Raw genomic sequence first — 12,744 nt, forward strand, 5'->3', positions numbered from 1 at the left:
TGTTACTGAATCCAGCATGATCCCTGGTAAGTCTCAGGTGAAGGTAAATGGTCCTATCCTTGGTAAAGACTGTGGGAAAGACACACCTTGATGTTTAGCTTCAGGTGTTATCTGTTTCTCTTATCATATGAGTGCAAAATACATTTAGGGTTTTGCTAAACAGTGTATACAAAGTGAAACCTCATGCAAGGCCACTTAAAAAAAAAAGGGCGTTCAATAGTGCAAATTATGGCAAAGCCATGTTTCTATTAAGCACATTGTAAGTAGTCTTATGGTGGATTTGTGTCTACATATGTATGTATGTATATAAATATTTGACAAACTGTTTGTTCAAACCTTTTCTAAGTTGCCCACTACTCATTCCACACCTCTCAACTGCTTTTTTTTCCTTTGATCTTAAATTCTGGCACCTTGGGGATAGCTCTCTCTTTTTTTTGCAGGGGGCTATGAATAGTATTTTCAGAAATACTAGAGCCAGAAAGAGAACTGCCTTTCCAGAGCCTATCATTACTGCTTTAACTGTTCCTGCTGCTGTTCAGAGACTTGCTGCCTCCAATTCCACTGTTGATGTAGGGTCTTCACATGCCAAGCAGAGGTAGCCTGATTTTTGTCCTTTAGATGTTTAAATACTCATGGAAAAAAAATAATCTGGGGCACGGAAGGGATAATTCTCTGACAAAAAGAAGTATGGGGCAAGTATTGTCATAAACCTTAGTCTGTAGGTGTATTACCATGAAGCAGTGAAAGTTAGCAGCACTTCGACAACTGCTTTTCTGTGGGTAATAAATACATCCTGGACTTGAATGACAGTGACCAAGAGTGTCCTGCGTATATGAATATTCATGTTTTCAGTAGGATTCTGATTTATTTCAACCGTGGGTTTAGAAAACTCCAGCTCTGTGGGTTGCTTGTTTCACATTGTACCTTTTACCCTGGAGGGGCAATTCCAGAGCCAGTATTTCCCCTCAGCTCTTGAAAGGACGGGTGGGCTGTCGGAGAGCAGTGATCTATCCCAAATTCCTGTGCAGGTTTGCAGAGGATCCACTCTCTATAACACACGGTGTGAGGCAGAAGGAAAAGAGGAGCTTTCTTCAGCGCTGTGACTTTACTGGCATGCAGGACACGCACAGAGGTCTCCAGGGAATAACAGAGATGACACTCAAACCATTTTGGATAGCAATTTGTAGGGAAATTCTCACAATCCTTTTCTATTCCATAAAACTCTACTTAAAAAGGAAAGAGCAAAAAAGACAATATTTGGAAAGGTGATTTTCATGAAGTGCAGCAGTTATTTACACTAGATTCTTACTGGGTATACACCCATATAGGGCCAAATTCTGCTTTGCAGTGTTAGCATTTGTCACCCTTCAGCTTCAGGGGGCTGTATCAGTGAGTGAAGATACTACTGAGGTAAGAACATATCTGCACTTCCACTACCGTTGCAGTGAGTGCTGTTACAGCTTGTTGCAGGTCTGGGATTAGCATGGAAACAGCATCGGTGCTTCTTCCTGGTAGTCATTTATTAAGTTAATTGCCTGCAGTGGCTGATTCAGTTTATTCCTAAAAGAAAATACCAGAATCATTCATTGAGAAACACAATGGGAAGGGGGTGTGTTTATTCAAAATGTAATTGGACTGAAAGAACTAATAGGTTTTGATAAGCTGCTGACCCATCTTTTGAGCTCAGAAAGAACTGACATTTCTTTCTTCGAGCTCATTTTATTCATCACACACAAGGCTTTCAGAACAAAGCTGTTCCCCAGGTTGCAGAGGCCTTTCCATGCACATTTTCTTCCTGTAGGACATGACTTATTTTTTGCAGTTCCCTATAACTGGACTTCTTCACCCTTTATTGGTGTCATATACTCGTTGCAAGTTAGATAACCGACTGGTTTGGCCATGGGTCCAGCCTCTTTGATAGCACTGCCAAACACTGTATTGACTGTGCAACTAGAAATCAAGGGTTCTTTTCTAACAGAGGTTTCCTCCATAAAACTAAGCAAGTCTCCTAAATTCATCAAAATCAGGAGGTGGAGCTCTGTCTGTTCACACACCTCTGTCCTTTCCAAAGCCCAAAGACCCATGAAAAAAGTTATGCGATGCTCAGTTTCCTCGAATACCTGGTGTGGTTTTGATTATATTTACACCCTGAGCGTGAACATACAAGAAATCAAGTTGTCAGGAGGAGCAGTTTGGTCGTGTTTTAGAGCTCCTACGCACCGTGTCCTCCTGAGGCAACGACGATGCACGGGCAGATGGGGCATAGGGAAATACCCCAAGAAAAAAAGTGGGGCTGAAGGAAAGTGAGTCATTTTTCATGACTGTGAATTTCTTTTCATGTCTTTTAAACTTATAATGTTAGGTTTTATGTCTTTATTAATCCCTGAATAAATTAGGCGATTTGCATTCAGTCTGTACTCTATATCAGCTTTCCATCATGTAAGCTCACAAGGGAGGGTAAGAAAGGAATACTAGATAAAGAAGAAACCCGAGTAAGATATTAATATTTTAGGAAAGCTTGTTAGCACTGGCAGAATGTGATGGAAATGGTTAAAGACAGCTAGGACCCTTTCCTGTGGGTAGGGCTCTGTTAATAAAACCTGCTGTATATGCTAGGTGCACTAAAAGTTGGACAAATTGTGAGAAAACACTATTTAGATAATTGGAACAGAGAAGTTACCGATTATCTAATCAGTATTATATAAGATGATTGTAATTTTTATCAGTGAAATGCTTATGTATTATTCATAACATACATTTTTGGTGTATTGTAGGTTAGTTTTGACAAACAACCTTTTCTAGACTATTACAGTAGCTCTACAAAGAAAGCTGTGTTATCCAACTCTGTCAGTACCGTCTTTCAGGCAACAGAAGTGATTTGCTGCTTCACCAAGGGAAAAACATTGAGCTGTGGAGGAAAGATGCCAGAAAATCCTACCTATAGCAGAGGATCAGTGCTGCCATTTCTCGCTGGGGAAAAAGAGGACAAAAGCACCAGCATTTAATTCCCTCTTCAGTTTCCAAAAATGTTGGTATTTACATAGATGTAGACGGACGTGCACAATCTTTTGCAATTGCCTCAGAGGGATGGATGTACTTTCCTTGCCTGTTCTTTCTCAAATCTAAGGAAATTCAAAAAGAAACTGCATATGATCAAAAGTACCCAGAGATAGGAGAGAGAAAATTAGCTGAGCTCTTCATGCATTTATTTATACTGTAGAGTATTCAAGGCAATAGGCAATTATTTTAATGGAATAAATTTGTGATGAAATTTAATTTTTAATAATTCTTATATAGAAAACTCTCATTGGTATCATGACTATGCCATCACTTTCAACCCAAGATAAAAAATGAACTTTAACTACTCTGTAATGGAGTACTGTGTTTTGCAGTGGATGCATCATTCAGTCCCATTTTCATTGCTTGTCTCTTATTGCCAGGCTACCTGGTTAAGTCTAGAGGTGTGCTTATTTTGTATAAAACTGTGAATTCCTACAAGTATCTTTCATTATAAGTGATCGTGTATACAGCAGTACTAAATTCAGTGAACAACTTGTCAGAGTAAATTTTTGCTTAGTGACAGTCTGTCCTTGTGTTCTGCTTTTATCATGGCAAAGCTAAACTTACTCTTGGGAAATTTAAAACTTTTTGGGGAGTTTTCCTGAGCAAATATAAATGAGACCAAATTCAATAATTCTCCTGGGAAAGGCCAATGTATTCTGTTTCTCCATACGCATCAAGACAGATGTGTAACATCCCCCAGCAATGCAGTGGGTGTCATTAAAAGGTTTTCTTTCATATTCTATTTGTAAAATGAAGTGTATACTATTCTGAAGAAGTATTAACAATCCTCAGAATTACCATTATTATCAGAATCAAACTGTAGGAAATCATTAGAAAGATCAAATGTTGGTAGAAAACCTTTAAGAAGCAACTACTGCAGGTTAAGAGTTTGGGTTTTCTCTTACCCATTATTATCATTCATTATGCTTAACTGGATTTAGTTGTTTGGTATTTGACTATACATCAACATATATAGAAAAGAATCCATCTATAGTTGAAGAATATTATTTCATTGTTGATTTGATGTGTGATGTTAATGCTTGTGACTGCCCTGAAATAGATCGTGTGGAAAAAAACTTACGATCATCTGAGATGTCTGCCAGCGGATTTTTTCAAGGTTACACGTGTGCTGTCTGTGACATGTTCAAGTTTGTGAAGACAAGTCAAATTCACTTATATTACACAGAAATGAAAAAAATCAAGCATTTGCGAAATGGCACGTTGAGGTTTTTAAAGCAGTCTAAAGGATTTAGACTAGAATATTCTTTTTATTAAAAACTTACCTAAATCACTTGGATTGACTTGATTATCTCATCCATCTGGAGCACCATGTGAGCACTGTTTCTGAGCTTGCAAGCTCCATCAGTATGATACCATACAGCTCACAGTAGGACTTCTGTGAGAATGAAACATATGAACAAATTGTATTGGGGATGGATGCAAGTTTTACTTACTAAATGAGATCATTTTGATAATACTGTTTTGTGAGTGTTAATTTCATCTTCAAGTCATTGGAAAGCTCACTTCATACCTTTCCAGTGCCAGTTAAAAGAAAACTAAAGGAGGAAAAAAAGACCAACACACGTTGTTGTTGTTAGCATAATAACTGGAAACCCACTGGAAGCATCAGGGCTCCACTGCTTGAGGTGCTGGGTAGAGCCGTAATATAACAGAAAATCCCTTCTATATGTCAAACTGCTGAGCAATCAGTCCTCTCTGGTACTTTTTACAGGCAGTCCCCAGAGCTCTCATGCTGGAAAGTAGTTGGGCATTTTAGAACTTCCTAGTCACGTGTCCATCTTTACAAAAAATAGAAGTATGAAGGTAACAAGCTACCTGCAAACTTAATTATCTCTACTGGTAAAGTAAAGATAGATGAGTGGTAGAAAAGACTAATATATTCCTCTGTATAAATGGGGGTGCTACAATTTTGCAGGATCTTTTCTCCTTGGAAGAAAGAGAGACTGTCTGAGGTAGTGCCATGAATAAATGAGTGTATTTGAATTCTAATTCTTCTGTGGTTTGAGTTTCTTAGTCTCTTATTCTCTGTTTCATTAAAGAAAATAATTTTTGCCAAAGTGGACCTAACCAGCTGCACACAAGACTTGTATGCCTTTCTACATTTTAGCTTTTAATTTTCTAATCTGTATTCCTGCTGCAGCAGAAATCCAGTGATCCAAGCAGACTCACAGTAGAGCCTGGCAAAATATGCATGTTAATTCTCTAGGGAGCTGTCAAATTGTGCGCTGTTTTTGAGGAAGGACCAGAGATACAATCATTCTCACTCTACAATTTTTTTGAGTTTCCACCAACTCTACAGCATTCACAGTCATTCCCATGATATTAATGTTTGATGTATGGATAAAGTGCCAGACTTTGAAAGGAATGGGGTTAAAGTAATAGGAAAAAATATCGGTCGCTGTATATTTTGGCTCATGGTGATAGAGAAAGCCTTCAACATCCTGGCAGTTTTACGATGTTTATTTTTATATTTTTACAACAGAGGGATATTTTTACAATGGTGAAGATATTCTGTGTGGCATTAAACACATTGTCTCTTTCCAGAAGAAGTGGGGGTTTTATGATTTCCATTTCTCAGTCATCAATATATTCATGAATGTTTTCTACAAATTAACATGGGTCAACCTTTAAGGATTTGGCATTCCAGAGTCAGCTGCAGGGTTAGTGCAGCATCATTGCTGTCAGTGGACTTGCATCAATTTAGCCTGCAGTTAGGCTGGAAAGAAGACCTAAAAATGCAGGTGAATTATGTGAAACTTAACCCTCTTGATTCTTCAAAACTCTTTTTTTTTTTTAATGAGCAAAGAAATCTTGTTTCCTCACCTGATTAGGCTCTAATTCAAATCCATTTCCAGGTGGTCTTGTTATAGAATAAGTTCTCACTGGAAAGGACAGACTGCATTGAACAACCAGATTTTGTTGAGGCCAGATGTTTTTTTGACGTTTTTCAGTCACATTTGTAGAGCAGCGTTCAACTGACCTTCCAGTATTTCTGCTGTAGATTAGGGAATGGAAGTGGAGACGAGCGTGTGAATGAAGAGGAAATAAGTGGTAGAGAACATGGGTGATGTTACAGTGAAGCTTAATGGAACTTGCATGTTTCATTTCATAAATAACTTAAATAGTTCAAATTTTGCTTTCCTTCCACATAAGAGAAAAACCCAAATACTTTCTGAATTTTATGGGAAGAACAAATTTGAGAATTTAGAGGTTTTAATGTCAGAAAGATGAAGCTTAAAAATGTTACATTATACGGTATTTTTAAGTGTTATGAGTTTCCCATGATTTCATTAAGTGTTTGTTATTGCAGGATAGTAGCTATGTATTCTTCCTACTAATAATTATGATTTTTTTTCCCCAAAAAACTCACAACTGAGGCGTGATACTGTTTAAAAAAATCATTTTTCTTCTCTAGAGACATTGTCTTTTGGCTGTGTCACAATAAGGCAGGATGATATTTAGGCTTTCGTGTTTGGCTTTTTTCCCAATAATTTTAAACCAAATGACAATGATTTTGTCCGAAGGGAAACAATTTTTCATAACAGCCTGACAACCACTGGTTTGACAAACAATTACTCAAAATTCCAGACATCCCAGATATGGCAAATTAAGGAATGTGTCTGATGTTTTCCAAATAGACTTGTTTATCTCTAAAAATAAAGCGTAATAGATTAGGCTAGGAGCATATATATCAGGAGATATAAAGCTGAGCAGTCTTGGCCTGGTTTTTTTTTTCCAGGTGAATGGTCTGGAAAGTCAAGGAAACAAAGGTTTTTGTTCTATCCACATATTCTCCTTTGATACTTCAAAACACACAAACTATAAATTATACCCATATAGAAATGAATATGCTAATTTTAGAGTAACAAAGACCTCCGACTTCCACAAAAAATGTTTAGGAAAATAGTCAGGAATGTTTAATATGCACAGTAGATCCTTTCTGTATTTTGCAAGCAGTGCATAGACTCTGAAAATACTAATCAAGAAAACTAAAAGGTAATGCCTTGTAATAGCAAATTAATCAAGTAGACACAAAACATTTATGGGGTTTTTTTCCTCTGATGTGATTTTTTTCCATTCTCTTATCTTGCATCTGACTCATCATTTCCCAGTGTCTTTTGCCCTCCTCTCTAGCGTAAGGATGCCCTTCTGCTTTTCTGTTAAAGTTTAGTTGTTCGTGCAGAGTAGCTGTCTAGGAAGCTGATGCCTGCTGCCTCCTTGCTTCTGTTTGGATCTATATAAGCTGATTTGTGTAGTAATTAGAAATATTTCAAATTTGTGGTTTCTTTGAGTTTTGCTTCTGAAAACCTGTTTTAAATACATATAGAACAGTGGGATTCAGATTTCCACGTTCCTTGCATGCATTATGACTAAGCATTTTTATATTTGAAATTCATAAGCACATGAAAATCCTTTTATTTCTTTTCCCAGACCCAAATAATTATTACCACAGAAGAAATGAAATGACAACCACAGATAACCTTGACTTTAAGCATCACAACTACAAGGAAATGAGGCAGGTAGGCAAAGAGGCTGGTGTGTGACCTCCTGGATGGAGGGTGGATGGGTGCAAGCTTTTGAGCTCTTATGGAATCTGAATTCTATTTGTTAAAAATATTATTAAATCGTGTCTGCAATCTATTTAAAAAATCATTTTTTTCTGTGTTAATCTATTAAAAGCAGCAAACTATTAAAATCCCAAGGTCTTAATTTGTACATCATCTAACCTTAAACAGGTGACACTACATGACAGAGGGAGTATTTACACATAACGTGCCATCATTTTTCTTCCATGTATATTTGAGTGGTGAATGTTACAGTGGTTTCTCCTTTCAGATTTGACCCTGACTTAGCCATCAGAATTCTCCTATATTTCAGTGGGTTTGGATAATCAGAATAAACCGTACAGAGTCCGACTCGGTATTCACAGTTGTGAACATCAGCAAAAGCTCACCAAAAAATACTAGAAAAAAAATCCTGTTAGTATAATTTTAAATCTACTAGCCTTGTTAATCTTGTTCCTTTAACTTCAAACAGGCAACCTGGTTGTTGTTTTTGTTATTGTTTTTAATCTTGCTTCAGATCACCGCAGGCATAGGTGTGGGTTGTCCTAAAGAAATATTTTTGCCCGCTTTCTCTTCAACTATAAAGATAATATGTTTGGACTTGAAGTGTGTGAATCATTTGCTGTGTGCTGAATTTTCAGTGTATTTATACTGCATGAATCACCATTCATTTTTATTGAGCAATTGTGTACTGAGTCACACATTTATTTCAGTAGAGATTTCATGGCTTATATTTCTTAGCACAAAGATTAGACAAGTAGAAACTCAATTGGCATAATTACTGTCAAGAACAATAAAATAAATTGTATTGTAGATTATCATTGCAGAAAGACAGATTGGTCAGGTTAGAAATGTCTTTGGGAAAAAAACGCAGCTTTAAACCAGAATGTTTTTCCACTTTTCATACAAGTAGAAAAATTGCGACTGTGGCTGAGAGCTGGTCAGTTGTGAACTGTCTTTGACTGTGGTCTCCCAATTTCTGGTTTTCTCTGTGTCAAAATAGTTAACTTCTTTAGAGCTCATTGGATTCTAATTGGGTTCTGCTGCTAGTAGGCAGAAGATTGTGGTTTGGGTTGCAATAAGTCTTATATCCCCAAAACTGTACTTAGAACTTCATAATTTCTTTTCTCAGTGTAAAATGGAACAGTAACTGTCAATTTCCAGAGTCACCTTACATTTTTTTAAAGAAATACCGGGCATTATTGTCAGTTTTGTTAGCTACTTCACTGCCAACCATCTTAGAAAAACACTGTTCCTTAATGTTATTTATCATAAACACTGAAGAAGGAGGAGGAGAGGGTGTTCCCTGGGCCATGTTTTGGAAGCATTATATTACGTTGTAATATGTCAAGTATTTGTGAAAGGGAGGGATTTTCTCAGTGTCAGATTATTTTAATAAAACTCTCTGTTTAGGGCGATAAAATTTATAGTACCAATTTTTTCTCTTAAAAAGGCTTTCAAAAGTCTTCTTTCAGTCAATGGGAACACTCACTGTATCTCATATACAGAAGTCAGGATTGTCTTACAGTCCAAAACATTTACATGATGTATTCATGCTGTATAGGAAGCTGTTAAAATGGTTGATAGATATCCCCAGAAATAGTTTGAGGTGGACATTTGAGTACAAGCTTGTCTTTGAAACAACAAACCCAGATCATATCTTTCTTAGGAAACAAGAGTGTTAATTTTGAAATCCATTTAACTGGATGTGACTCATATATTTATACAAGCCAGACTCCAAGCATCCCTGAAGTCTTGTGTTGCTCTTCATGGTCAGCTGTGTTTATGGATGTGATGTAATGATAATACAGAACATTGGAGAGCACTGTATATGTTACCAATTTAACAGATTTATTTGAGGGTGAAACGACCAAATGTAGAAGACTAGAGCGATACCCAGCAAACATCCTAGGTTACGTGCAACGCCAGGTAGACCATCTCTATCTGACAGTCTCCAAGCTCAAGGAGGCGGTAGTTTCTGTTTTGGCTCGCAGCAGAACAAGAAATACAGAGATCTTGGTAGTGTTAGATTAACAGTGGGACTCAGTGATCTTAAGGGTCTTCCAACCTAAATGATTCTATGATCTCCACAGAGGATAAAGAATAGCCTTATCCTGAAAGGCATTGACTGAGAGTCCTTTTGCCTCCTCCAAGTGTAGATGGCACTTAGACCTACATGTAATACACCTTTTCTGCAAAAAGGAGGAATTGGACCCACAAAGACCAGTTCTGTGGGGCTTCTTCAAAGACTGCATGCAGTCTTTTTCCAGGGCGCTAACAGGGTAAATAATTACTAGTGAAAAACAAATAGGAACAGTCAAATAAGAACTGTTAGCGAACGTAATTGTGAAAGTGTTTTACAGTCCTGCTGGTTGTTAACAAAGCCTTGACTGACTGTTATCATCAATTGTCTTTGACAGTTTGTACAAAGCGCAAAGAAAACACTGTGACATTTCAGGTGACCTATTGTGCGTTTGTAGGAAATGGGTATGAGAAAAGCAAATACGAAATATGTTCATTTTCAGTATTGTATCTACACATAAACATTTAACTACTTTACTATATCCATACTGTTATCAAAAGAGCCACAGTGAAGTCTACTCCAGAGGCCCTAATTCAGGAAAGGTTCTTTGTTTGACTCAGAAAGTAATCACACAATTGCAATTAAAGAGATGATGGGGAGTTTACTGAGGCCAATACAAATATTTCCACTGATTGTAACATACTTTGAACTTGGTTCTAGGCATTTTTCTCACTAGTAACAAACATTTAACATATTTTTAACTGCTTTCCTAAATTGATGTTCTTGGTATGCTGCGCGCACTGAAGTGCCAGGCACGTTAGGGAAGCTTCTGCTCTGCAGCTTGATTTCAGAGAGAGCTCTGAGAGGACAGGCTCACCTTCCCTGTTTCACATCTTGGAGAGCTGCATGGATGCAGTGATACATCAGCCAGGAGGGAGTTTCCTGCAGTTTGAAGAGGGTGTAAAGAGAGGAATTAGTAAACACTGGGTTGAGACAGTAACATTATTTATACATTACAGAAAGCCGTTTTTAGCCTGTTAAAATAGACCTTCTTTTAATGCAATTATCTGTACTCTTTGGCAGAGTGAAAAAAATAATATTTATCTCTATTGGAGAAAAACATGGTATCTGATGCAATAATAATCCATTTCATCCTCCTGTCAGTAAGACATAAACTAATAATCCCCATGCAGTAGACCTTGGATAAGTTTTGGTCTGTGAGGCTCTAGCAAGTAGTCCATAGCTCCATATCCATTGACAGTATTTTTGGTTCATTATGAGCAGGTTGACCATGAAGATTTAAGGCAGTCTGTCTCAAAGAGTTAGTAAATGACTTGTTTAAATCAAACAACATAAAATGTAAAACAGTGTCCTCTGGCTTCACCTATGTGTTTCAGCTGGAACACCAAATGATGACATACCCACTCACGTATGCCCAGAACGTTAAAAAGAGCTCCATGGAAATAGCTGGGTACCCATAATACCAGCACACTGATGATGATGACAGTGGTCAAAAAAAGTAGATATGAAACTAGACAATACACTGAAAGAGCATAACTGACTGTATTTTTCAGAGAAGTGCTGAGTTTAGATTTGCAAAAGAAATCGTTTCTCATATGTATAAAACCAACATGCGAGATGAACAAACGTACAAAAATAGCATCTTTTCGGTCTCTTTGCAACATGATTATAAATAGAAGTGAAGCCTTTTATGAGAAGAATTTTAATGATGTTCTTCCCAGTGTGAATTGTGTTTCCACTTAGATTTGCTAAATGGTGGCATGGGAATCGGACACATCTAATTATTGCATTTTTTAAACCATCAGCCTTATGATCATCCAATATTGTTTCTAAATTAACACTATGTGAGCAAAGAGTTTTATTATGCTACAATATTTCTTCAATAATGTATGCACCCTTGTTTATGAAAAGATTGCCTAATTAACAGTCCCTAGGATTCCAATTTACAGTAAAGTCCTTATTTCTCTCTTTAACGCCATCCAATGAAAAAAAATTGAGACAGATAAATTCTTGTCATTTAAGGCTATGTGCAATAACTTATTATTATTAACACATAAATTTTCAGTCTTGTTTGTAAATTTTAACATTCACCTGAAACACCACAGTAAAGTGTTTTTTTGTGGGACAATTTAGACTCCAGATATACTTACCTGGATGACATCTGTGTAACTCCATTGGTTTAAACAGAACTATACCCTTAACCGTGATCTATGCAGTTTAGTAAGCACTAAGACTATTTGAGTATATTTTGACTATGTCCTGCAGTATCTGCGGAAACAATGAATAGCATAGATTTTGATGGTAGGAATGTCTTCAGACCATCTGTTGGCTTTTCCATTATTAATTCTACTTTTTGCTGAAACTTGGTAAGCAAAGTCTGAGGAATCTGTTATTTACTAAAGGAATATATCCTGCTGTGTTTATGGAATCATTCAGTTTATATCTATCTCACTATTTCGGCCACATCAACGCTGCCTTAACTAACAATTTTTCCATATGAGATTTCACATTGTAAAACAAGAAGGGTGGGCTTGGTTTCTACCTCAGCGGAGGCAGGTGTAATGAGAATTCACTGGGAAAATCATATTTAAATGGATGATAACATTCTCTCTTAGTTTGTTTTGAATTAAGTTGCTACCACACAGGGCAAAGGAGAAAGAAATCTCCTTTACTGGGCAGAGCGTGTCTGTGGTAACGTGTAACGTACATGCATTGCCGTGCCACTAACACCTTGGGTCATCTCAAGTCACTTAGCTCAGTAAATCACAGAGTGGGTAGAAGGAAGTGTTAAGGTGGCTAATTATCCTCCATTGCACGATGTTTTGAAAATGTGTTTGGTTGTATTGTAGTAATGTTTTTGTTGGTTTTATTCCTATTGGACTTCCCCCTCAAGTCCTTAATTTTGTGATAATATCACAAATACACGTCATGTAAGAAAGACCTTGAACCTCACCTATGCTGTAGTGTTTCAGCTGACAGTATTCAGCTTGTTCCAGCTGAACAAACACTATGTTGTGTGATAGCAGAGCCATAAATTCATGTACTACACAT

General features: G+C 37.1%; 1 protein-coding gene across 1 annotated transcript in view; it reads left to right on the forward strand.

Moving 5' to 3' along the window:
• The window catches only part of CPXM2 (carboxypeptidase X, M14 family member 2), a 77,155-nt gene that overhangs the window by 49,639 nt on the left and 14,772 nt on the right, over positions 1-12,744 (forward strand). Inside the window, exon 6 of the mRNA XM_050899280.1 lies at positions 7,516-7,604. Within this exon, the coding sequence (XP_050755237.1) occupies positions 7,516-7,604 (89 nt within the window). The remainder of the gene's footprint in view (positions 1-7,515; positions 7,605-12,744) is intronic.

This window comes from Gymnogyps californianus, chromosome 6 (genome assembly GCF_018139145.2).
Source record: "Gymnogyps californianus isolate 813 chromosome 6, ASM1813914v2, whole genome shotgun sequence".
NCBI lineage: Eukaryota > Metazoa > Chordata > Aves > Accipitriformes > Cathartidae > Gymnogyps > Gymnogyps californianus.